This window comes from Rhinatrema bivittatum, chromosome 5 (genome assembly GCF_901001135.1).
Source record: "Rhinatrema bivittatum chromosome 5, aRhiBiv1.1, whole genome shotgun sequence".
Taxonomy (NCBI): domain Eukaryota; kingdom Metazoa; phylum Chordata; class Amphibia; order Gymnophiona; family Rhinatrematidae; genus Rhinatrema; species Rhinatrema bivittatum.
The window spans coordinates 345690556-345718397 of record NC_042619.1 but is presented as its reverse complement, the minus strand read 5'-3'; the positions used below and the strand labels follow the sequence as shown (position 1 = coordinate 345718397).

At 41.3% G+C, this 27842-nt stretch overlaps 1 protein-coding gene across 3 annotated transcripts in view; it reads right to left on the bottom strand.

Annotated features, from left to right (window-relative positions):
* PCCA (propionyl-CoA carboxylase subunit alpha) overlaps nt 1-27842 on the bottom strand; it is a 714772-nt gene that overhangs the window by 309636 nt on the left and 377294 nt on the right. For all 3 annotated transcript variants that reach the window (XM_029604503.1, XM_029604502.1, XM_029604504.1), the window contains 2 exons: nt 15265-15375; nt 10376-10478 (listed from right to left, as the gene is read on the bottom strand). In XM_029604503.1, the coding sequence (XP_029460363.1) occupies nt 10376-10478; nt 15265-15375 (214 nt within the window). The remainder of the gene's footprint in view (nt 1-10375; nt 10479-15264; nt 15376-27842) is intronic.

The following is a 27842-nucleotide window of genomic DNA, read 5'->3' as shown; positions in this document are numbered from 1 at the left end:
AACAAAATAAAAAACTAAACAGGTAGGAGGAAGGGTTTACGGGGTGGGGAGGAGAGGAGAGGAGAGGAGAAGAGGAAGGGAGATTAGGTAGGGGGTAGGAAAGATCCCTCCCAGTCCGCTTATTAATTGGAGCGCACTGGGAGGGAACTGGAAGAAGCCCGATCTCGTCGCCGCGCGTATGTTTGTAAGATTAGGCCCCCCCCCCCCCCGTGCATGCTTTTCTTAAAATCTACCCCTATGGATCCTTGAAGGCTAGACTTGTAAATTAAGAAAAGGGTGCGAAGGGGTAATCAGCATGAATAGGCAGCTGCTACCCCTAACAGAAGGCATGGAGATTTCTACCCTTAACCAATTAGTTTACATACAAACATAGAAATGACGGCAGAAGAAGACCAAACTGTCCATCCAGTCTGCCCAGTAAGCTTTCACACTTATTTTCATACTTATCTGTTACTCTTGACCCTTTAAAGTAACTTTTTGGTTCTATTTCCCTTCCACCCACGCCATCAATGTAGATAGCAGTGCTGGAGCTGCATCTAAGTGTAGTATCTAGCTAATTGGTTTGGGATAGTAACCACCGTAATAAGGAAGCTACTCCCACGCTTGTTTACCCAGCTTGTGCAATTCAGTCCTTGTTGGTTGTCTGAATATAAATCCTCTTTCTGTCATTCCTCCCCGTTGAAGCAGTGAGCTGCGCTGGATATGTATTCCAAGTGAAGTATCAGGCTTGATTCGGGGTAGTAACTGCTGTAACAAGCAAGTTACACCCATGATTATTTATTGTACCCAGACTATGTAATTCAGTCCTTGTTGGTAGTTGTCTTAATATAAATCATCTTTTCTTCATTCTCCCTGCCATTGAAGCAGAGAGCTATGCTGGCTATGCGTTGAAAGTGAAGTATCAGGCTTATTTTGTTTGGGTAGTAACCGCCATAACAAGCAAGCTACTCCCCTGGCTCCCCTGCTTTTCTGTGGATGCAAATCCATTTTTCCACATTTCCTCTTGCCGTTGAAGCATAGAGCAATGTTGGAGTTGCATTAACCGTATATATGTTTATTGAATAAGGACATTAACCGTGTGTATGTTTATTGAATAAGGATATTAATCTCCAGGTAGTAGCAGTCATTCCCGCAAGCCACCCCCCATGCCTCTTCTCTTCATTCACATCCTCTAGACTTTATGGATCCACAGTATTTATCCCACGCCCCTTTGAAATCCTTCACAGTTTTAGTCTTCACCACTTCTTCCGGAAGGGCATTCCAGGCATCCACCACCCTCTCCGTGAAGAAATACTTCCTGACATTGGTTCTTCCTCCCTGGAGTTTTAAATCGTGACCCCTAGTTCTGCTGATTTTTTTGCAACGGAAAAGGTTTGTCGTTGTCTTTGGATCATTAACATCTTTCAAATATCTGAAAGTCTGTATCATATCACCCCTGCTCCTCCTTTCCTCCAGGGTGTACCTATTTAGATTTTTCAATCTCTCCTCATAAGTCATTCGATGAAGACCATCCACCTTTTTGGTCGCCCTTCTCTGGACCGCCTGAGAAGGTCTACCAAAAAGGTGGATCGTCTTCATCGAATGACAACTGCTTCACTGGCGGAAGAGGGGAGAAAAGAATTGGATTCAGTCAACAACCAATGTTGGGCCCTGACTTTTACGGTCTAAGGTACTGATACGCAGATATTAGGGAAAAAGCGCAGGACTGCTTCTACGGCTAAGTCCAAAAGCAAAGCACTTTCAAGCAGCAGCATTGTATGAATTATCAGGAAGGCTTCTCACTGTAAAAATGGTGCTAGCAGCAATTTTGTTATGGGTTTGACAGTTGCTTGGTTTTGATTTTTAATATTACTAAGGCAAGAGGGTAGGCTTGCACTAAGCAACAGTTACTACCCTTAACAGAAACATGGGGGTAACTTACATGGAGCGGCAGTTACGAACATAAAAAGCTTGCTGGGCAGACTGGATGGAACACTTGGTCTTTAACTGCTGTCATTACCATGTTATATAGTATTACCATGTTATATACAAAACAAATAGCAAGCAGGAAGATCACCTAGATCTTGTTAATAACACAGCAGTAGTTACTGCAACATCACTACAGACTTCAGAGCGTCAGACTGAGGAAAGCCATCTAAAGGGGTTCTTTTGCAAGCAGTCATTCGACAACAGGTGAAGAGAAATGGGGAGAACTTGGGTTTTGCTTTAAAGTGGGGAGAGAATTAGGAGGGAAATTCAGGACCTGAACACTTTGTTACCACCTAGGAAAAAGATCTAGGCGTCATAGTGGATAATATATTTAAATCATCAGATCAGTGTGCTGCTGCAGTCAAAAACCAATTAGAATGTTAGGAATTAGTAGGAAGGGAATGGCAAACAAAATGGAGAATGTCAAAATGCCTCTATCAGTTCATGGTGAGACCGCACCTTCAATACTGTGTGCAATTCTGGTCGCCGCATGTCAAAAAAGATATAGGTGTACGAAGGAACAGAGAAGGGCGACCAAAATGACAAAAGGCGATAGAATGGCTGTCCAATCAGGAAAAGTTAAAGAGTTTATTGCTCTTCAGCTTGGAGAAGAGACGGCTGAGGGAGGATATGATAGAGGTCTTTAAAATCGTGAGAGGACTAGAATGGGTAAATATAAATTGGTTATTTACTGTTTCAGATAATAGAAGGACTAGAGCCACTCCATAGTTAGTAAGTAGCACATTTAAAACAAATTGGAGAAATATTTTTTCACTCAACACAAAATTAAGCTCTGGAATTTGTTGCCAGAGGATGTGGTTAGTGCAGTTAGTGTAGCTGGGTGTAAAAAGGTTTGGATAAATTCCCGAAGGAGAAGACCTAAAATTGCTATTAATCAAGTTGACTTAGGGAATAGCCACTGCTATTATTGGCCTTACAGCATAGGATCGATTTAATGTTTGGGTACTTGCCAGTTACTTGTAACCTGGATTGACCACTGTTGGAAGCAGGATGCTAGGCGTTATGGACCCTTGATCGGACTCAAAAGGGCAACTTGTTATCTTCTTAACAAAGAAGCAAGACAAAGCAAGTTAAAGCACAGACAGCGAGCAACACACAAGCAAGCAGGAGGACATGTTGCTGAGGCAAGTATTCGTGCGCGGCTGGGGTTTAACTATCCATCCGTGTGACATCATCACTGCCAAGGAGCCCTCAAGTGCCTTGGAGCATCGCGCGCATCCACACCAAGAGAGACCCAGGGGAATGGTGGCCTCTCGATTGCATTGCTGTCATTCGGGGATAAGTGCGGACAGTCAGGGGACTTTCCTGCGGCTGGCCAAAACATTACATTATTTGGCAATGTTATCTGAAAATCATTGTTTGCCCAGCTAACTTAGGGGGTCATTTTCTAACGGGACCCCATCACATCTGCTTTCTATTGGAAGCTGAGACACCCTCCCTATCCTAGCCTACCCCCGGACCCCCCATTTAAGGAAACAAAATGACCCTGGTGGTCCAGTGGCCGGGGTTAGGGACCCCAATAAACCTTAAAAGATTCCTCATGGTCAAGTGAACCCATCCCCCACCCTAGCTTAACCTCTGGACTCTCCCCTTACTTACAAACGTGACACTGACAGTCCAGTGGGGACAAAGAGCGCACCTTAGACAGGGTCCTGGGTGTATTGGGAGGTATGTTAACATCCCAAAGCACCCAGGGAAAATTGGCTACAACTCTTGAGTTGTAGCCAATTTCAATTCAAATAATACGGCTTGTGAATTTTTCAACCAGCCACGTTATTTGATTAGCATACTTCAGGCTATGAATGAGCTCATTAGCATGCAGAGGCATGCTAATGAGCTAATTTTAATAGTATGCATTACCAGGGCTCATTTAACAAGAGATATTTCAAATATCTAGTGTTATCCCAGTGTTAGGTCATTTATTATGAAAAAAAAAAGTGCTTTTTGCACTGTAAATGGCCTAACACAGCTTAGTGAAAGATTCCCTTAGATTATAAACCCTTTGGGAACAAGGAAACACCCAGCGCACCTGAATGTAATCGGTTTTGAAGTGCCTGAAAGGCAGAATATATTCATCAGATAAATAAAAGCTCATTTCCACAGGTTAAACGGCGTTTTTCCTGTGGAAATGACTTTCATCATTGTCCTCCTCGACACATCTATCCATATGCCCAGTAATTCTATTTTTAACATGTGCTGCAGCAATAATCTTGGGACTCACACCTACATAGCATGCGTCAGCCCACACATTCAATCCTTTTGTTCACCACATATCAATACAAAGGAAATATCAGCATATAAGATGAGACTGCAACATTTTTCCTAACAAGACACGTATTAATATAAAAACAATCAAGGATATATAATAATTTATTGTAGCCTTTGTAGGTCCTGATACAAGTTTTCTCAGGAACCAGATTATTAGGACTTTTCATTACAATAATGTAGTCAACTCTGTTAGAACAGAGGGAAGATAAACGGGATGGTTTACGTATGAAATCAAAACTGCATAACACCGGATTACAATAAAACCATAAAGGTGAAACAAGGATGAGATATAGCACAAATTCTCCTCAGACAGGCCATTCAGACTAGTACATATACCTTGGTTTCCATTGGTATATACCCCATCACATCTGGTTTCCATTGGTAAATACCCCATCACATCTGGTTTCATTTGGTATATACCCCATCACATCTGGTTTCCATTGGTAAATACCCCATCACATCTGGTTTCATTTGGTATATACCCCATCACATCTGGTTTCCATTGGTAAATACCCCATCACATCTGTTTTCCATTGGTATATACCCCATCACATCTGGCCTGCCATGATAACCTTACTGCCATGCAGCCCAGTGGGCCTCACACCATGAATGTCTCTTTAATTTCTGCCCTGACACTGATGAATTTTAGCCATGGGCAAAGGCAATAAATTCTCATTTGCTTTGATCTTACTCACCTTTTGCTAAAGCCTCTTTCATTATGGTTAAGAACATACCATACTAGGTCAGACCAAGGGTCCATCAAGCCCAGCATCCTGCTTCCAACAGTGGCCAATCCAGGCCATAAGAACCTGGCAAGTACCCAAAAACTAAGTCTATTCCATGTAACCATTGCTAATGGCAGTGGCTATTCTCTAAGTGAACTTAATAGCAGGTAATCTACTTCTCCTCCAAGAACTTATCCAATCCTTTTTTAAACACAGCTACACTAACAGCACTAACCACATCCTCTGGCAACAAATTCCAGAGTTTAATTGTGCGCTGAGTGGAAAAGAACTTTCTACGATTAGTTTTAAATGTGCCCCATGCTAACTTCATGGAGTGCCCCCTAGACTATTATCTTAAAGAGTAAATAACAGATTCACATCTACCCGTTCTATTTATTTATTTATTTATTTCCTGCTTTTTCTAGACCGATGATGGTATAAACCTTCACACCAGTTTACAATGTTTCTATACAATAAAATTCAACATAGCATACAATAATTCATAAAAACATTGAAAGGAATCATAAAATCTAACTTAAAACTAAATATACATTAAAACTAATTAAAAACTACACCATGTATGACAAATAACATAACATCTTAAAAATTAAAGTAAAATAACAATTTAAATATAATTAATAACATATTGTAATAGGTTACTAACTGGCTTCCACTTGGAATGCTTGTGTATATAGCCAGGTTTTCAGTGCATTTTTGAACTCTTTCATATTACTCTGGAGTCTTAATTCAATAGGTAATGCATTCCAAAGACCTGGGCCTGCCAAAGAGACCTAGACCTCTCATAATTTTTTTTTTTTTTTAATTTTTAATTTTGCATTTTCAAGATATAATACAATATCCATTTACAACAGATTAATGAGATTATACAACTTCTTTCTATGGAAAATTATTATAACATCATATAATTAAATCTCTCTATATTAAGGAAATTCGGAGACCAAGATAAGGAAAGAAAATGGAGCTCACATAACAATTATCTTAAACACAGGCAATTGCTTCCGTGTAAGAAGAAACTTCCCACTATCTATTACACAGTTTCAGACTTCCCAACCAAAAAGCCTCTCAGTTGTTCTGGCTCTTGAAATATATACGTCTCATTCTGATATTTCAGAACACATCTGCAAGGGTATTTCAATATCATAGTTGCCCCCCTATTTACCACTTCCATTCTCATTTGCAGAAAAGCTTTCCTACGTTCTTGAGTACATCTTACAATATCAGGGTAGATCCAAATATTCTGTCCATAATATTTAGTCTTTCTATTTCTGAAGAAAAATCTCAAAACCATATTCCTATTGTGTTCAAAGGCAAACGATACCAGAATAGTTCCTCTAATTTTAACCTCAGTTTGAGATGACAATTCAATAATTTCAGTTAGATTCAGAGGCTGCTGTTCCACTTCATTCTGATCTCCAATATTTAAAGACTTACGAGAAATAAAGAAGGCTTTTGTTATTACAGGCATCAGTTCTTTTGGAATTTTAAGCCCTTCCAATAGGTAATCTTTAAATGATTCAGCTTGTGAAATTTTTTCCATAACCGGAAAATTTACCACTCTTAAATTCATGAATCTTAAAGAATTTTCACGTCTCAAACTTTTTTTTCCATTAAATTTTCAGACTTAATTAAAGTAGCTTGAGTTTTTTCCATAGTTGTTACTTAAGCTTCTATCTTCTCAATCCTTCCCTGATGTTGATGAATTATTTTCTCAGTATTCATTTCTTTCTTGCTCATCTCTAAGAATGCCTTAGTTAGAGATGTTATCGCGGTTTCAATATAAGTTAGGGCATTCCAAACTGTTTCAAGAGTCACAACAGGAGGCTTTCTTAAAGCAAAAATCGTAGAAGGTATAATATTTACCTCTTCTGTTTCTGTGTGATTGATGTTAGGTTCAGGTGAAGCCATTGTGGGGGTTACAGGGGAGAGAAACAATTCTCCCTTGGGAGTTCTCTCACCTGCTTCAGACGCCTTCTCTCCACTTTCTCTGCCCAGCTCAGAGAGTGCCGATTTTTCCCTTCCTTCCCTTACGGGGCTCGGCTGATTTTCTACTTCACCTTCTCTCTGTCCTCGGGGTGGGGATGGCATCAGCGGAGCCCCCGGGCTTAGCGACGTCGTTTCGACCAGCGGGATTGACCCGAGCTCCGAGGTCTCACCCTCAGCGGCCCTCGCTTCCAGCGGTTTAGGAGTTAAAGCGAAGAAGCTCTGAATTTTCGTCTGCTGAATGCCGTTTTCTTTTCCAGGTAAATTATTTCTGATTTTTGCTTTTCGCTTGGTATGCGGCATCCCTCAGACACTGAAATTCGCTGTTGAAACAGCAGGAAATCGGCAAAGGAAACGTAAGTGTAGACAAGAGCTCTTTCGCTGCGTCTTACAGGGCGGCCATCTTGGTCTCTTGACCTCTCATGATTTTAAACACCTCTATCACATCCTCCCTCAGCTGTCTCTTCTCCAAGCTGAAAAGTCCTAACCTCTTTAGTCTTTCCTCATAGGGGAGTTGTTCCATTTCCCTTATCATTTTGGTCGCCCTTCTCTGTACCTTCTCCATCGCAATTATATCTTTTTTGAGATGCGGCGACCAGAACTGTACACAGTATTCAAGGTGCGGTCTTCACCATGGAGCGATACAGAGGCATTATGACATTTTCCGTTTTATTCACCATTCCCTTTCTAATAATTCCCAACATTGTTTGCTTTTTTGGCTGCCGCAGCACACTGAACCGACGATTTCAATGTGTTATCCTCTATGATGCCTAGATCTCTTTCTTGGGTGGTAGCACCTAATATTTATTTATTTATTTTATTTATTTTGGATTTTTTTTATATACCGAAGTATTGCGTTCTGCCTTCACTCCGGTTTACATGAGAACAACATAATACATATAGTTAACTTAGAACCTTGTGTAACATTCTAACCGAAATTTTATATGAATACGATATTACTTAATAGAACTATTAAGTCATTTCTTGAAAGAGCAAATAAACCAAATTAACAAAGAAAGTGTTAAACAGGAGTCTTGATTGATCGGCGATAGGGGTCTGAAAAGTAGATCGGAGCATGTTGGGTGGAGCAGGTCAGGTCTTAAGGTGGGTTAGATGGGGAAGAGGGAAGGTGGATAGAGGGGGGGGGGTTTGGGGGTGGGAGGCTGTGTGGGGGGAACCTAACATTGTGTAACTATAGCATGGGTTATTTTTCACTATATGCATCACCTTGCACTTATCCACATTAAATTTCATCTGCCATTTCGATGCCCAATTTTCCAGTCTCACAAGGTCTTCCTTAATTTATCACAATCTGCTTGTGATTTAACTACTCTGAACAATTTTGTATCATTTATGTATTTATTTATTTAACAGATTTTCTATACCGACATTAAAATACACATCATATCGGTTTACATTATAACAGCAGGTAGAAAATACATAGAACAGGGATGTGGGAGTGGATAACAGCATAACAGCATAAACAAGAGTTAGGAGGGCTCTAACAGGGAGCCCGAGGCAATAGTTAAAAACTGGGGGGGGGGGGGGGGGGGGGGGCGGGAGGGAAGGAGCTATATACACAGGGAGGGGGGGGTGTAAGGCATTACTTTCCAGATTATTTATAAATATATTGAAAAGTAAGGGTCCCAATACAGATCCCTGAGGCACTCCACTGTCCACTCCCTTCCACTGAGAAAATTGTCCATTTAATCCTACTCTCTGTTTCCTGTCTTTTAGCCAGTTTGTAATCCACGATAGGACATCGCCACCTATCCCATGACTTTTTACTTTTCCTAGAAGCCTCTCATGAAGAACTTTATCAAAAGGCTTCTGAAAATCCAAGTACACTGTATCTACCGGTTCACCTTTATCCACATGTTTATTAACTCCTTCAAAAAAGTGAAGCAGATTTGTGAGGCAAGACTTGCCCTGGGTAAAGCCATGCTGACTTTGTGCCATTAAACCGTGTCTTTCTATATGTTCTGTGATTTTGATGTTTAGAACACTTTCCACTATTTTTCCTGGCACTGACGTCAGGCTAACCAGTCTGTAGTTTCCCGGATCGCCCATGGAGCCCTTTTTAAATATTGGGGTTACATTAGCTATTCTCCAGTCTTCAGGTACCATGGATGATTGCAATGATAGGTTACAAATTTTTACTAATATGTCTGAAATTTCATTTTTTAGTTCCTTCAGAACTCTGGGGTGTATAACATCCTGTCCAGGTGATTTACTACTCTTCAGTTTGTCAATCAGGCCTACCACATCTTCTAGGTTCACCGTGATTTGGTTCTGTCCATCTGAATCATTACCCATGAAAACAGTCTCCAGTACAGGTACTGCCCCAACATCCTCTTCAGTAAACACCGAAGCAAAGAAATCATTTAATCTTTCCGTGATGGCCTTTAACCCCTCGATCATCTAAAGGTCCAACTGACTCCCTCACAGGCTTTCTGCTTTGGATATACCAGCTTTATTTGCAGTTTGATGGCCAAAATGAAGACATCAATACACTTAGCAGAGTGATGAACATAAATGTTGTGTGTAGAAGCTGGAGGACATATTAATTTGTGGTACAGATGAACTTGGCTACTGTTCTGTTCACTTTTTTTATACTGTAATTCTATGGTCTTTTAGGATTGCACATTAAGCTTATTCTAGGAGATAATGTTGGACCAAATGACAATTGGTCAGCAAGGAGTTCTCAAATAAGCTAGATTCCTATGAATCTTAATTATAACAATGACTGCTATCTCCCAGGGGAATATAAAACATCTTCAGAGGGAGGGGGAGATCTTGCCCCTTAGCCTGGACAATCCCATAGGTCAAAATGGTACAATCACAAATTCCACTTATTCATATGTTCTAGATCAGTGGTTCCCACCCTGTCCTGGGGACCCGCCAAGCCAGTCAGATTTTCAGAATATCTACAATGAATATGCATGATAGAACATTTGCATGCACTGCCTCCATAACATGCAAATTTTTTCTAGATGTTCCTGTTACCTAGTCCAAAACCTTGATGTTCATATTAACTACAATTCCTTACAAGATGAACAAGGGAATTCAAATTTAAATCACGATCTATTTGTCCAGTAGAAATGGCCAAAACAGAATACATGTTACAGCACGGATAATCTAATGTAATTGTGAAAACTATGAGATTTCCAACAGTCAATTCTTTTTATTGTCATATCCCCAAAACCCGGTTGAGTAATTGATGTGGCCACCCCTATATGAAAGGAGTGCCAAAATCAGCAGGCTTAAATCTAGTCGCTGATAAAGCTAGCTTTAGAACTTTTGCAAACTGAAATCATGTTAGAGGTGCATTCAGTTTCTAATCTACCTGTGAAAATGCCATAATAAAAAGTTGTTTAATGGAAATGACATACCTTGGATTTTCCAGAAATCGCTGTGATCTCATCAGTACGGCCACATAGAGAGATGCTGCAATGGCAAGAAGATCTCTTTTCTCTGGATCTGTCAAGCTATGTCCTAGGTTTAAGAAAAATAATGAAATTGTTTGATCATCACTTATTTTCTATCCTCTACATACATTACCTCTAAAGCAAAACTAGCAAAATAATAAAGAAATAGAATTATGTGCAAACTAATACAGAAATGAAGACCCTTTTTTTTTTTTTTTTTTTTTTACCTAGTAGCTTCTTCCAGCTGAATCATAATAAACCTCTATTTTTTTTCTTAACCTTACTTTTATATTTTCAAAATATTCCATCAAAAGAAACTTGAGAAAAATATCATCTCTATATCAAACGTAATAGGTAGAAAGAAAATATAACAAACAATAGACTCATTGCAGGATCGTAATTAGCCCACAAATAGGAGATTCAACAGAACCACCAATGAGGGCTTGGCATTTAACAGAAAAAAGTAAAATGAAAATTAACCATAAGCTGAACCTTCCAGACTAAATAAAGTTCACTGTATAAACCTGTCTAACCTTGGTCATTACAAATAAACTATTCTGAATCAAGAAAAAAACCTAACTGGAATGGATCAAAAAAAATGTAGGAAACACTTTGAATGTTGAACAAGAAACTGTGATTGTAGAGACACCACTTCTTTTTCATCTCCAGAAATGTCTTCCTACAAATTTGAGTCTTTGTATAAATCTGGAAAAATCTGTATCTTCCCACCCAGAAACAAATATCCATTTTTCAAAAATACAAATGCAATACAGAGTCTTTCTCTTGAACAAAAATAAAGGAAGCCTCCTAGTTATGTTTATTGTTTAGTTTCTCTTTAAAGTTCTCTCTACCCTTGTTCAATGTAAACCAATATAATAAGATAACCATCTTGAATGTCGGTATAAAAAAAAGTTTAAATAAATAAACAAACAAATAAATAAATAAATATTGCCCTTCTAGATTCAAATTAAGTACATTTGTGCATGTGAGAGAGAATATGACTAAATAGTACATAAGAACGTTCCATACTGGGTCAGACCAAGGGTCCATCAAGCCCAGCATCCTGTCTCCAACAGTGGTCAATCCAGGCCATAAGAACCTGACAAGCACCCAAAAACCAAGTCCATTCCATGCTACCGCTGCCAGCAATAGCAGTGGCTACTTTCTAAGTCAACCTAATCAATAGCAGGCAATGGACTTCTCCTCCAAGAACTCATCCAATCCCTCTTAAACCCAGCTATACTAATTGCACTAACCACATCCTCTGGCAACAAATTCCAGTGAAAAAGAACTTTCTCCGATTAGTTTTAAATGTGCCACATGCTAACTTCATGGAGTGCCCCCTAGTCTATTATCTGAAAGAGTAAATAACCGATTCACATCTACCTGTTCTAGACCTCTCATGATTTTAAACATCTCTATCATATCCCCTCTCAGCCGTCTCTTCTCCGAGCTGAAAAGTCCTAGCCTCTTTAGTCTTTCCTCATAGGGGAGCTGTTCCATTCCCCTTATCATTTTGGTCGCCCTTCTCTGTACCTTCTCCATCGCAATTATATCTTTTCTGAGATGTGGTGACCAGAATTGTACACAGTATTCAAGGTGTGGGTCTCACCATGGAGCGATACAGAGGCATTATGATATTTTCCGTTTTATTCACCATTCCCTTTCTAATAATTCCCAACATTCTGTTTGCTTTTTTGACTGCCACAGCACACTGATCCGATTTCAATGTGTTTTCCACTATGCTGCCTAGATCTCTTTCTTGGGTGGTAGCACCTAATATGGAACCTAACATTGTGTAACTATAGCATGGGTTATTTTTCCCTATATGCATCACCTTGCACTTGTCCACATAAAATTTCATCTGCCATTTTGATGCCCAATTTTCCAGCCTCACAAGGTCTTCCTGCAATTTATCACAATCTGCTTGTGATTTAACTACTCTGAACAATTTTGTATCATCTGCACATTTGATTACTTCACTCGTCATATTTCTTTCCAGATCATTTATAAATAGATTGAAAAGTAAGGGTCCCAATACAGATCCCTGAGGCACTCCATTGGCCACTCCCTTCCACTGAGAAAATTGTCCATTTAATCCTACTCTCTGTTTCCTGTCTTTTAGCCAGTTAGTAATCCACGAAAGGACATTGCCACCTATCCCATGACTTTTTACTTTTCCTAGAAGCCTCTCATGAGGAACTTTGTCAAACGCCTTCTGAAAATCCAAGTATACTACATCTACCGGTTCACCTTTATTCACATGTTTATTAACCCTTAAAAAATGTGAAGCAGATTTGTGAGGCAAGACTTGCCTTGGGTAAAGCAATGCATACTTTGTTCCATTAAACCGTCTTTCTATATGTTCTGTGATTTTGATGTTTAGAACACTTTACACTAGTTTTACTGGCTCTGAAGTCAGGCTAACCGGTCTGTAGTTTCCCGGATCACCCCTGGAGCCCTTTTTAAATATTGGGGTTACATTAGCTATTCTCCAGTCTTCAGGTGCAATGGATGATTTTAATGATAGGATACAAATTTTTACTAATACGTCTGAAATTTCATTTTTTAGTTCCTTCAGGACTCTGGGGTGTATACCATCCGGTCCAGGTGATTTACTACTCTTCAGTTTGTCAATCAGGCCTACCACATCTTCTAGGTTCACCGTGATTTGGTTCAGTCCATCTGAATCATTACCCATGAAAACCTTCTCCAGTTCGGGTACCTCCCCAACATCCTCTTCAGTAAACACCAAAGCAATCATTTAATCTTTCCGTGAAGACCTTATCTTCTCTCTTTAACCCCTCGATCATCTAACGGTCCAACTGACTCCCTCACAGGCTTTCTGCTTCGGATATATTTTAAAAAGTTTTACTGTGAGTTTTTGCCTTTACAGTCAACTTCTCTCAACCTGTCTTATCAATGTCTTACATTTAACTTGCCAACGCTTATGCATTATCCTATTTTCTTCTGTTGGATCCTTCTTCTAATTTTTGAATGAAGATCTTTTGGCTAAAATAGCTTCTTTCACCTCCCCTTTTAACCATGCCGGTAATCATTTTGCCTTCTTTCCACCTTTTTTAATGTGTGGAATACATCTGGTCTGTGCTTCTAGGATGGTATTTTTTAACCATGATCACGCCTCTTGCACATGTTTTACCCTTGGTAGCTGCTCCTTTCAGTTTTTTTTCTAACAATTTTTCTCATTTTATCAAAGTTTCCCTTTTGAAAGTTTAGCACGAGAGCCATGGATTTGCTTACTGTCACGTATCTGTAATGTGTCCTCAGAAGAGAGCAGAATGTCAGTCTTCACAAGTGGGTGACATCATCAGATGGGTCTAGGCATGAAAGATTTACTTTAAAGCATCTAGAAACTATAAATAATGCCCTACTGGGTATGTGCAGCCAAATCCACATCACCATGTCCAAAGTGAGGCCCCTTCAGACTATACAAAGCTAGACTTGGTGGGTCAACTCCAAAGGGAGACAAAAGAGTTCTGTGAGAATGGAAGGTCTACTTTCCTCAAAGATCACCTGTTACACATAAGCAACTCTGCTTTCTTCTGTGACAAGCAGGATGGCAGTCTGCACATATGTGGAATCCTTAGCTGCAGACTGCCCTAAACAATAAAGGAGAAAACCCATGTACCTGAGGTTACTCTGGGCAAATGACTTACAAAAAATCTCAGCCTCCCCCTGACAGGACGTCTGTCAGGTATGCTCTTCCCAATCCAGTCAAACCTCATCCCAGGTTTTGGCTGAGATGCAGTCTATGACTTTTGGACTGTCTGGGATGATAGAGAGGTCCCTATTACTGGAGAGGAAGAGTTCACAGCAGGATAGAAGTGCTTTCATAGTGCCAGATACCTCCAGGCTGAGGCAAGTAAGTCTGGAGTGAAAGTAAGTGCGTCTGAAGCATTACCCAGTGGATGGTTATTTGAGCCACTGCTTCCTTGATTTGCCTCCAAAGAGATTTTCTCCACTGCATTGCACATCAGCAAGAATATTCTAGTCATCCTGTTGCAGATCTGAAGCCCACAGCAAAACAAGTCTGTGAGCATCAATACTCACTGCAGAGATGCTTGATGCCAATTTGAAAACATTAATGGTCGCTCGGAATGTGTTCTCCATACTCCATCCCCCTGTCAACTGTTGACTACAGGGTGTAATGCTGCTTTTTGAAGGAGCTGCTCTGACAACCCCTTGACATCAGAATGTATTGGCACATGAAGAGCTAGTAGGAGGCTATGTGGGTGTTAAGCAAAGCCCCCTGAAAACCTTTCCTCCCAAGCACGTCAAGGTATGAGAATCCCTCCATGCAGTGGGTTCGACTTCTAAAACTCCCCTTTTCCGCTGTCTATAATGGAACCCACCACTGAAATCTGATGCTGCACTTTAAAAGGCCTGATTTCACACTTTTGCACTCTCTACCTGCTTCAGCCTCTGCTGCAAGTTATTTTAAGAGTGGGAAGAAAAGGAAGTAAATGTATGAATGATTATAAAAGATGGATGCACAAATATGTATAATACAGGCATGAATGTGATAGTAATAAAGGCTAGAACTTTGAAAATTGGCATTATTACTCATGAGTCTAAAACTTATGCTAATTCAATTTCCTGTCAAAATAATTTAAAAAATTTAAAATACGGTAAATAGGCTAAATGCTACTAATTCTTTTAGTTCTCAAAGCAAAATTTATTTAATAATGAAGTACATTTGCAGTGTGAGATAAGATGTACATGCCCAAAGCAAATTTCACGCGTTTAGTCTGCAAAATAGTATATTAGATTGTCCTTCAAGCATTTGCAAAAACTTTCTTCTCAATATGTGAAATGATTTAATAGAGACAAACCTTTAAAGCCATCAGGATACATATCAGGAAGGAATTTGGTTGTTATATCTCCAGAAATAAAGTGTGGATTAATTATCACTTCTCGCAGTAAAGAAATATTGTGAGTCACACCTAAAAAAAAAAATAAAATAGCATTAAAGTAAATTAGATTAGAATACAGAACATTAATACTGCATACAAATACACAAGGGTATATAGGTCGTATTACATTCATGTGCTTAAATCCAAACACATCTGGCACTCAGACCAATGGAACTCTCTGCTCCTCAAGAAAACAATCTTAAGCTTATTCACTATTCTGCTACAAGTATGAAAAGGGAGAGACCTTTATTGAAAAGTCCATTAACTTTTTTTTTTTGCTCTCAGCTGTATTTTAATATATTTTTTTTTTGTTTTCTAGTTCATCTTTTTTCGGTTTTCCTTCCAGCTCAGTCAAGTTGACAGCGCTGGAATCCTGGAACTATGAGCCTTCGTTTGCGACTACCTGGGAATTTTTTTGCCCTATTTTAATACGCTCCTCCACTATTCCTAATCTGGTCATAGCAGCCAATGGTCCTGAGATTCAAAGCCATGCACCAGGTCTCCTTCTGGAACCCTGCATCATGGGCTAGCAGATGTCATCCTTCCCGCCTACGGCTGCGAACAAATCACCGGGCCGATTCTGTAAAGTGCGCTATTACCCCTAATACTGTAAGGGGTTTAACACCCTGAAAACTAATAGCGCTCATCACATGCAAATGCATGTTCATAAGGCTATTATTAGTTGGTTACCCGGGATTCTAAATGCAAAATATGTGGCCAATCCTTTGGCAGGTGTTAATTTATGAGCAGCCCGAAAAAGTTACAGAAAAGCAGAAAATACTGCTTTTCTGTACACCCTCTGACTTAATATCCCAGCAAAAAGTCGGAGGAGCCAAACATGTAAAAAAAAAAAAATGTACCGACCGGTCCAATTAGGAGAACAGATGTTCACTAGATGGCCCGCGCGTGCTCCTACCATGTGACAGGGGCCGGCCAATGGCACGGATACCCTGTCACATGGTAAGGGCAAAGGGCCATCAGCGCCATTTTTATTAGTGGCAGCCGACGGCCCGAGAGCGGGAGATCGCTCCCGGGACCAGCACTGGACCACCAGGTAATTTTAAAACATTTTGGGGGGGGGGGATCGGGAGGGTGGTTTTAAAGGGTCGGGGTGGGTTTTTTGTTTATCAGCTCGGGCGCAGCCGATAAAAAAAAAAACGATGGGACCGAACAAAAAAAAAATCCACGATGTGAATCGGAACCGATTCCGGTTCCGATTCACATCTCTAAGACAAACACTTCAGGGCTAAAACTTCCATGGCTTAATTTCAAAGATGATAGTAATTCTCTAGCACAAATAGCTACTGTAGAGAATATTCTAAATGCAAAAAGGGTTATCTGAATAAGCTCTCGGGATCATATAGGTTCTTTCTTCACATGTGACCAAGTGTGACAAACTTTCAACAACATATAAGTCCCTTATCACAGGAAGCAACCTATGTCATCTTAAATGCTCATGTATGCCACTATTTTTGTATAATTCTTACATTGGTAAAGCAAGGAATTCAATAATCTAAGGCCCATGCAGCTTCTAGAATTCTGCACTACTAAATATAGAAAGACAATTTCCCCAGTTTAAAAACATGAACAGCATTCTTCACATCCTATGCAGAACGCAGTTCAAACAGAATTCAAGGTTTTTGGGGTTTTTTTCATCCAGTCTGCCGCTGGTGTGAATTTTCCAGCTCTCTGTGTGGCCAGTATCCATATCACTTTCTACATGTGGGATCAGCCTGTAAATCCTTAACCTATGAAGGCCATTAAACAATACTAAACAAATACAGTAATGAGAATTTGATCATTTGAATGCAAAAACAGACTGACCTAAAGGTCACATTTCATCACCTATGATTTTTTGGCTCAGTGTATACAACTGAGGTGCTATTTTAAAAAGTCATTTCTGAAGCATCCCAACAAATATGATTGGAAACAAGCATCATTAACATTTTTTTTTTTGCTAATAATGAGCAGTACAATCCATGAATTACAGGGCCACAAGCACCTTTTTAAAGTGTTCCCTTTACAATGCAGAAAAAAAGGCATATGTCCAGGCTAAAACAGAGAGGGATGCTTTAGTACTGCAATTAAAACACAAAAAAGAGTAGTCTCTCAGTATTCTCTGACTTTGATTGAATGTAAAATGTAGCACATTACAACGTGAAACCAGATCATCTCATGTTTTTCTTTCCTAAACTGCTGCAAAATCCCTGGTGAGATGACGGCTGATGACAGATGACAGGGATCTTGGTGTCTCAATTGATTGCCCCAGAAGACCTGAAATCAAAAACTGTTACAAGTACCTTAATTCATTCCAAACCATGGGAAACAGAAATAAACCAGAGGCATGCTCGTTGCTTTGCTAGCACTTTATTTTAAGCCCAGTAAAAGTAAGTAAACCTGGTTGCGTGGAAAAGCAAAATACTAAGACGCTCCACACATAAAAAATAACCATTCTTAATACAGAATAGTTTCCTTGTAAAACGCAATGAAAGGCCGTTTCTCTCTCTCCCCTTGGGAAGGCTTACGTAAGCAATTCAGTAACAGCTAATGTATTTTTCAAGTTTATGGCTTCAGTGATGTTCCTGATCATATTCTCATAAAAACGTGCCAACCCTTGCCTTCAGAAGACTAGAAGTTTTAGATCTGCAATTTAGCATGACCTCTGCCAAAGGTCGTAAAGTCCCCATCTGTGTGTGTGTGTGTGTTGTGTGTGAATAGCTGCCAAGCTAGAGAAACGCGGGACCCCGGAGCAGAGCGCGCTCCCCGACTACCTGCTGCTTCCAAAACACTGGCCAGACATTAGCACCCACACATCCTCATCACAGGATCAAACAGAGGCCAACGCTCGCTGCTTCTTTTCATGCAAAGTTAAGAAGAACCGCATTGCCTACCTACAGAAATGTGTTTTATTGACCAACTGCAAAATCAGCTCTGGGGGGAAAAAAAATATATGATTTCTGTAAAACAAGACAGCTGTGAGATAAGAAAAAACGGCACGCTTCATGTCTTCTCCCTGAAACAACCTTTCATCTCTAACTCTTGCACAAATGCTGAAGCAGTTAGCTAATGCACATGACGGCCACAACTCCTGCTTCGTTCTGTTATTCCGGGCATTTGAAAAAGAAAACATAGCAAGGGAACGTTTGCTAGGCTGATCTCAGCCCCGTCTTTTTCTTTCTCTCTCTGATATTGTTCATCTGTTGCAGCATCTATTTATTTAGCATTATTAAAACTTTGCTTTTTTTCACACATCTTTAAATAAGTTTTACTTGACATTCTTCACAGCAAACTGCCAGGGTTACTTTAATTGATGTTTTGACTTAAAGTTTTTATGTATTTATATTTTCACGATTATATCTCTCCATTTAATTTGTTGAATAATTTTTAATGTTTTGTTTTTTTTTTTATTTGTTGGTGCTCTTTTACTCTTAAACAGTTTTCATTGGTATTTTCTGGTTTTAATTGGTACAAATTGTATTTACATTTTCTGCACTGACTTTGAGCACAAATAGTGTTAAGTTGAGATATAAATCAAAAATACTAAATTAGTAGAAATACTAAAGTTGTATGCTTTTAGTCTTTTTGGATATTTGTTAATAGTGAAATTGAGAATATGTATCAAATTTGTAACCTATCATTAAAATCATCCTTTATACCTGAAAACTGGAGGGTGGCCATTGTAACCCCAAAATTTAAAAAGAAGTCCAGAGTGATTCAGGAAACTATAGATTTATTTATTTATTTAGATTTTTATATTCTGCTTTTTCACACTTTTTTCAGCACTTTAAAGCAGATTACATTCAGGTACTGTAGGTATTTCCCTATCCCCAGAGGGCTTAGTATCTGAGGCTATGGAGGAGCAACAGTGGGATTGAACCCTAGTCCCCTGGTTGTTGCCCACTGCTCTAACCACTAGGCTACTCCACATCAGTGAGCCTGATGTCAGTGCTTGGAAAAATCATGGAAACTATGCTAAACAACAAGATTATAAAACATACAGAAAGACATGATTTAACCAAATAGACGAGCAAAGGTACTACTTATCCCTGGACCTAGGCAACATGGAATCTACTACTTAGGACCTGGATTGGCCACTGTCTCGGCCTCCCTCCTGTCCCTGAGCACTGTGCTTTGAGCCACATTGCACAAAGTGCACTATTCAGGACCTGGCAAGGATGAGGAGGGGGATTACATGACGTAATGGAGGAGCTCTTCCTTCTGTTTCAGATAACAGAAGGACTAGGGGGCACTCCATGAAGTTAGCAAGTAGGACAAGCAAATCAGAGAAAGCAGAGTTGCTTACCTGTAACAGGTGTTCTTCCCAGGACAGCAGGATACAGTCCTCACATATGGGTGACATCATCAGATGGAGCTCTGTCATGGAACACGTTTGTCAAAGTTTCTAGAACTTTGACTGGCACACTGAGCATGCCCAGCATGCCACTAACCCTGCAGGACACCAGGGGTCCAGTCTCGTTTGTAGCAAAAATACGAGCAAAAAATAAAATAATAAAACGTAATCGAACCCAACTCTGTAGGGTTTCGTGAGTGGTAGGCGGGTTTCGTGAGAACCACATCCTGCTATCCTGGGAGAACAACTATTACAGGTAAGCAACTCTGCTTTCTCCTAGGACAAGCAGGATGGTAGTCCTCACATATGGGTGAATAGCAAGCTACAGGCTGAGTCATACATATAGGGCCAAGCAGCATCGCACATGTGCAACAGGCACAACAACGGTGCTGCTGGCAACTATGAGTCATCCTGAAATTCACAACGGGTCATGGAAGGACGAGTTGGGTTGTACAAATGGAAGAAAGTCTTAGTACCTATAGGGTAAAGCCAGAATGCTGTCATTCGGCTTTGTCTAGGCACTAGCTGACTGCGAAGAAGTGGAGATAAGTCCATATCACAGTCTCATAGGCGTTGGTAGTCAGTTTCATACAGTTGATTGTTACTGATGTTATTATGGTCTTTTTGAATGTCTTCTCATAACCTAGAAGTGGGAGGTCCCTTGCTGATAGCAGAATGCAATGCATTGGTTGAATCAGGCAAACTCATAACTTGAGTTTAGTTTAGTAAAGAAACTTGAGTCGGGTGGATGTCATGTTGGACTGCAGATCTTGCAGATAATATGCAAGCTGTATGCTACAGTCCAGATGTGTAAGGTCGAGCCCTCAAGTGAGTGTAAGATCCTTCAAGAGTATGGATCGAGTTTATGGAAATCAGTAATCACCTGAAGAAGGTATGTAGGTGAGTGCGGAGAACGATCAGATGATGGCTAGAATGCCACGAGGGGCGCGAGTTACCAACAGTGCGATTAGATATTATGATTACTAGGAAAGAATTTCATAGGAAGATATCTATACTCACAGGGTCGTAGTGCAAGGACTACAGTACTGTGGTATGGTATGGTATGACTGATGGTTGTAGAGAGCTTGAGGTGAAAATGTATTTATTTATTTATTTATTTAAAAGTCTTTTATACCGATGTTAGTCGAAACATCACCTCGGTTTACATGGAACAAAAGCAACGGAAATTACAAGTAACAGGGGAAGGGGAAGGGGTACAAAAAACCATAAGGAGAGCAGAGAAGCATAGGAACAAACAACAAGTGAACTATAATGTCATAAGAACAAGGTCATAGTCAAATTCAGGTCATGATCCATCACAATTCAATATTCAAAATAAGCTTGTTTGGAAGCAACTCACCAGGGATTGAGCCAATACGAAACATCCCTCATACCTATATGAGGTACGGCAATAGCACTGAAGCAACTTTGGGCAGAGGAAGTCTGGAGACCAGAGTTGAAGAATTGCCATATAAAGTGTACAAAGTGGACTATGGATAAAGCTATCCATGTACACTACCAGGCAGACCCCTGCACATAGGATTCCACATGGAAGCATCCGTGAAACTACAAGGAGTGGAGGAACGGTACCAGAAAGATGGAGTAGATGTGGCACCGTCCGAAGAGGCCATGAGTATCATGGAGTCTGTGTTATGCTGCAGATTCACGACAGTCTTGCTATAAGTGGAATCTGATGAGACAGCTATAGCAGACATATTTCGAGGAAGAGCTAAGGCATCCCTGGATGGTGCTCATATGTTTGTTTGTTGGGAGAGGAAGTACCTCTCTTGCGGTGCAGATGGGATGCAAGAGTGGATGGTTGATGAAGTCTGCTAGTGGATGGTTCTGTTCGCAACAGAAGATCCAAGCACCACCCGAGGGGCTGAAATTGTCAGCTGAGTCGAGACATTAATACATTCCATATGCTTACCAAGGTTGGTGCGGAGCATAACGGAGTACCATATGGACTAGGGTAAAACCTTTGTCTTTTGAGGCAGAGAAGGTAAGAGATTGAACAGCCAAGTTTGTTCGAGTATTAACTTGTAACCTGGTGGTCTACGAATAAAGATCAGTTGGTTGGAAAGGCAGTTCTTAAAAGGCTAGAGAACGTATCGACTCTTCCAAAAACTCCAGGAAATAGCTGTAATAGGGAGTTTGAAAACTTGCAATCTGGGCACTCCAACATAGGAGGGAGTTGTCCATAGTGTAGGTCACCTTAGTGCTATATGCCCTGAATGGTAAATTTGCAATCAGCTTTGTCTTGTGTCCACAAACGAGGACACAGACTGAAAGCTCAACATGTCAAGTTGCTGGCCATTTATGCCAGTGTGGTGACATGAATTGTTGAGATTATACGTTCCAGCTAGAGCAATAGTTGAATCGAGGTTCTCGTTCGATTGCGAATAGCTGGCGAAGATGGATAGCGTGCCTGCACAATTATTCCAGAGAATCCTTTGGGTAATGTAAGGTGTAATTCAGCTCCAAAACAGGAGATGAGGAGATGATGCAGTGAGGGATTTCTGATAAGTAAGTAGAAACTCCTCTGAGCAAAGTATCCTTATGAGAAAACTCGAATGAGTGAAGGGTATACATCTGGACTAGCTTTGAAAAGGCAGGTGTCCAGATACGGAGAAGTAGGGGACACTTCAGAGTAAGTGTGCAGTCACTACTGGTCAGTTCCTGAAAACTACTTAGGTTCCTGAGGAGACACCAACAAGCAGTAGCGTGTATGAATGTCCATAGAACAGATCCAGTCTCACTGATACAGAAAGGAAGCCTGGTTGCCAGTAACACCATCATAAGCCTGTCATGGCAAGGTAATGTGTATAGGGCATACCAGTGGAAAGAAGTCGGATCCAACTGTCTTTTTTTTTAATTTAATTTTTTTTTAGCAGAATTAATCCTCCTGTTAAGGAAAAGGATTATGGTTCTGGATACCGTAGGTACGGTACTCACGGCTTCACAATGAAAGGATGAGTCTGGGGTATAGGTATTAATGTTTGTCAGTGTCCTACTGAATTCAAGTGAGAAAAGAATCTGTTTGCTGGAATAATTTAAAATGTAACCATAGGAGCAGCCTGTGGGGAGCTGGCTGGGTTCTAGGAATAATTGTGCAGGCACGCTTGTCGCATAATTCCTCTCTGAGGAGCCCTAGTTCTTTGAGTACGGGACTCAAGAGGATAGTACCTGCGTGGTCTATAAAATTGTCTCCTGGCATCCCTTCGTGCTCCCCTGCGGGCATCAGAAGGTACATCTGGGGGAAACAGCAGACAATTGCAGGGGTGTCATAATAGTATTTTAATTGAGCCACTGCGTCTTGGAACTTGTCCTCAAACAAATTGTCTCCTGTACAGGGAAGATCCGCAAGTTTATCTTGCACCTCTGGGCGTAGGTCTGAAGCTTACATATAGAAATGACAGCAGAAGACGACCAAACGGCCCATCCAGTCTGCCCAGCAAGCTTTCACACTTATTTTTCTCAAACTTATCTATTTCTCTGACTGCTGAGGTCAGGGCCCTTATTGGTAACTTTTTGGTTCTAATTTCCTTCCAACCCCACCACTGATATAGAGACCAGTGCTGGAGCTGTATCAAAGTAAAGTATCAAGCTTAATTGGTATGGGGTAGTAACCGTTGCAATAAGCAAGCTACTCCCACGCTTCTTTACCCAGCCTGTGCAATTTAGTCCTTGTTTGTTATTGTCTGGATATAAATCCTCTTTTCTTCATTCCCCCCTGCCATTGACGCAGTGAGCTGCGCTGTATATGTATTCAAAGTGAAGTATCAGGCTTAATTGGTTCTGAGTAGTAACCACCACAACAAGCAAGCTACTCCCACGCTTATTCGTGAATGCAAATCTTTTTCCCACATTTCTTCTTGCCATTGAAGCATAGAGCAATGTTGGAGTCGCATTAACCATGTGTATGTTTATTGAATAAGGGTATTAATTACCAGGTAGTAGCTGTCATTCCCGCAAGCCACCCCCATGCCTCTTCTCTTCATTCACATCCTCTAGACTTTATGGATCCACATTGTTTATCCCACGCCCCTTTGAAATCCTTCACAGTTTTGGTCTTCACCACTTCCTCCGGAAGGGCATTCCAGGCGTCCACCACCCTCTCCATGAAGAAATACTTCCTGACATTGGTTCTGAGTCTTCCTCCCTGGAGTTTTAAATCATGACCCCTGGTTCTGCTGATTTTTTTCCAACGGAAAAGGTTTGTCATTGATTTTGGATCATTAAAACCTTTCAAGTATCTGAAAGTCTGTATCATATCACCCCTGCTCCTCCTTTCCTCCAGGTATACATACTTAGATTGTTCAATCTCTCCTCATAAGTCCTTCGATGAAGACCATCCACCTTTTTGGTCGCCCTTCTCTGGACTGCCTCCATCCTGTCTCTGTCCCTTTGGAGATACGGTCTCCAGAACTGAGCACAATACTCCAGGTGAGGCCTCACTAAGGACCTGTACAAAGGGATAATCACTTCCCTTACTCTATATTCCTCTCTCTTTAAGCCTCTCGCTTTAAGCCAGGCCTAGCATCTAGCACTTATGCCTGCTGCCGAGACTCCAGAAGCTGTTTCAAATGAGTCATATAGAAACATAGAAACATAGAAATGACGGCAGAAGAAGACCAAATGGCCCATCCAGTCTGCCCAGCAAGCTTCACACATTTTTTCTCTCATACTTATCTGTTTCTCTTAGCTCTTGGTTCTATTTCCCTTCCACCCCCAGTTTTAATGTAGAGAGCAGTGATGGAGCTGCATCCAAGTGAAATATCTAGCTTGATTAGTTAGGGGTAGTAGCCGCCGCAATAAGCAAGCTACACCCATGCTTATTTGTTTCACCCAGCCTATGTTATACAGCCCTTATTGGTTGTTTTTCTTCTCCCCTGCCGTTGAAGCAGGGAGCTATGCTGGATACGCGTGAAGTATCAGTCTTCTCCCATGCTGTTGAAGCAGAGAGCCATGCTGGATGTGCATCGAAAGTGAAGTATCAGGCACATTTGGTTTGGGGTAGTAACCGCCGTAACAAGCCAGCTACTCCCCGTTTGTAAGTGCGAACCCTCATTTTCTCCCCTGCCATTGAAGCAGAGAGCTCTGCTGGATGTGTGAAGTATCGGTTTTTCTTCTCCCCTGCCGTTGAATCAGAGAACTATGCTGTATATGCATTGAAAGTGAAGTATCAGACTTATTTGATTTGGGGTAGTAACCGCCGTAACAAGCCAGCTACTCCCCTCTTTGTGAGTGTGAATCCTTTTTTCCACATTTCCTCTTGCTGTTGAAGCTTAGAGCGATGTTGGAGTCACAGTAAGCATGTGTATGTTTATTTAATAAGGGTATTGACTCCAGGCAGTAGCCCTCATTCTGGCGAGTCACCCACTCTTCATTGGCGGCCTCTTGACTTTATGGATCCACAGTGTTTTATCCCACGCCCCTTTGAAGTCCTTCACAGTTCTGGTCTTCACCACATCCTCAGGAAGGGCATTCCAGGCATCCACCACCCTCTCCGTGAAGAAATACTTCCTGAAATTGGTTCTGAATCTTCCTCCCTGGAGCTTCAAATCGTGACCCCTGGTTCTGGTGATTTTTTTCCTACGGAAAAGGAACTATTCTTCTAATTAATTGCTTTGTGCTCCACTAATATCTGCTCCACTAATATCTGCTCTCTGAGCAGTAGAACTGCTGTGTTTTTATACCTTTCTCTAGGTCTGTTATTATACATTAATTGTAATTGTTGCTTGCAAACTGTTATTTTAAGATCCAGTATACCTGCATTTCTATTATTGTATAGCTGTTCTTTAATAATCTGGTTAATATTGGCACAGAAGTGCTGAGGGGGTCCTTTAATAGGTAAGAACTAGAAGGTTCCTAAGGAGTCATAAGCAGCCGTGACTTCGTGCTTGCCTGCTTCCAGTCCTCTCTGTAGGATGGAAGTCAGTGAATCTTGTTGCTGCTGTGGTAAAGTGTTGGCAATTTCCTGCACTTTTTTCCACAGATTTCTGTTGTATTGGGTCATATACAATTGATTATGCTGCTATTCGGGCTATCAACATTGACCCCTGAAAGACTCTGCGTCCTAATGCATCCAATGCTTTTTGGTCCTTTCCAGGAGAAGCAGAGGAATGTGGACGCAACCGTTTAGCTTTTTTCTGTGCCAACTCTACCACTACAGAGTGGTGGGGCAGTTGACTCTTCTGAAAGCCTGGGGCTTGTTGCACCAGGTATGTCGCATCAGTCTTTCTATTGAATGGTGGTACAGTACCTGGGTGGTCCCAGAGTCGGTGTAGAAGATCAAGTAGTTCTTCGTTTACTGGTATCGCCATTATTTCTTTTGGAGGATCCACAAATTGTAGCACCTCCAACATCTGGTGGCGAGCGTCTGCCTCCTTAATCAGTGGAAAAGGGATTGTTTCAAACATCTCCTTTACAAAATTGGCAAAGGAGAGGTCTTCTGGAGGAGAATGCCGCCTCTCTTTCGGGGGGTGAGGGCTCTGAAAGCAATTCCTCAGAAGTATGGGAAGAGTCATAGGAGGATTCATTTTCCCAAGGATTGTAGGGGCTTCCCCTTCTCCCTGTGGACCTCCTGAGGGAGGAAGCACATCAAATCCAAGAGGTCAGGAAGGTCTCGATGGACAGTAGAATGTCTTTGATGGAGGTTGAACTGGCATCGACGGCATGGAAACAAATGAAGTACGCTTAGGCCTCGATACCCCGATGGTCCAGTGTAGGTTCCGGCATCGGTGGATCCCATGGAGGAATCTGGCCGGGAATCATCTCATCTTCCTCAGAGGAACCCGGTATGGGGATCGGTACCTGCGGAGGCCTCGATGGTTGACTTGTCTGCATATCAGGCGTCATAGGACGAGTGGATACGGCACCGATGAGCGTATTTAGGCATTCAAAGAGCAGTGCCGATATGGGGGCTGGCACTGGTGGCGAATGGATGCCACGAAGGGCTTTTAGCATGCCTCTTGGACCATTATGTAACATAGTTATAGTTATAATCTACCTTGTTATGCTGTTAGTGTTATAATGTGATATAGTTACATAGTAATGTAGTTACATACTTCCTTGTTACAATGTAAAATAGGGCGGACTCCGCCCTTTCTCTCAGTTCCCTGTAAACCAATGTGATATTTCGATCGAATGTCGGTATATAAAATAAATAAATAAATAAATAAATAAATTTCGTCCAATTCCTCCTTTGAGGCTGGCATAGTTAGCTCTGTGCCTGGGGTAGGAGGCAGGCTAGGCATAACTGACTCCTCCACAGGGATCTGTGGAGGCTCAGAACCCAGCACCAATATCGGTGGGGAAACGCCTCGGTGACCCGGGTCCAGAGGAGGATGGGGGCTCCTCTCCCCGGGGTTTCTTCTTAGGCGGCTCGATAGCCGTCGATGCTGCTGCGGAATCGGTGCCAGCACCGATCGGGAACTCATGTCGGTGCCGGTGTTTCCCTAAACACTCGGCCCGGTCTTTCTCCAGTGCCGAGGATGACAACGCTGATATCCTTGAGGGGGGTCGGTGACGGACGGTCAGCCACCCCTCAATGCTGCTGGCTAGGCATCCCTGAGGTTGATGGACCCTTTTTGGACTGCAGTGCCAGACTTGGAGACAATGAAGCCATGCGTTTTGAACCAAAGAGCTGCCCTATTTTCTCCAATCGAGCACGGCATCCCTTTGGAGTCATCTGTGCACAATTCTGGCACCAATGAACATCGTGCGAGGGTCCTAAGCACAAAAAAGTTTTGTGCAGGTCCATAATGGACATGGTCCCCGGACATTCAGGGCATTTTCTGAATTCGGTCGCCATTAGGAAAAAATAAATTTTGGTGCGTGCGGTCGATGACCCATCAGGCCTCGAAGAAAATGCCGGCGGGAATTGACCGCAAAACCCGGGGATTTCACTTACTGGGCATCGGAGGGATGTCGATGGGGGACCCCGGTGAGGGTAATTTTATGTTATAAAATTGGGTGTAGATTTGTGCGCGCCGGGTTGCGCACACGAATCTACGCCCGCGCAAAATTCTTAAAATCCGGCCCATATTGTATATATTTTGTCATTTTGTCTCAGGTATTCTTATAAATACCTGTTTTGTACAGATATTATACAGAAAAATATAGCTTTTCATTATTTCACCTA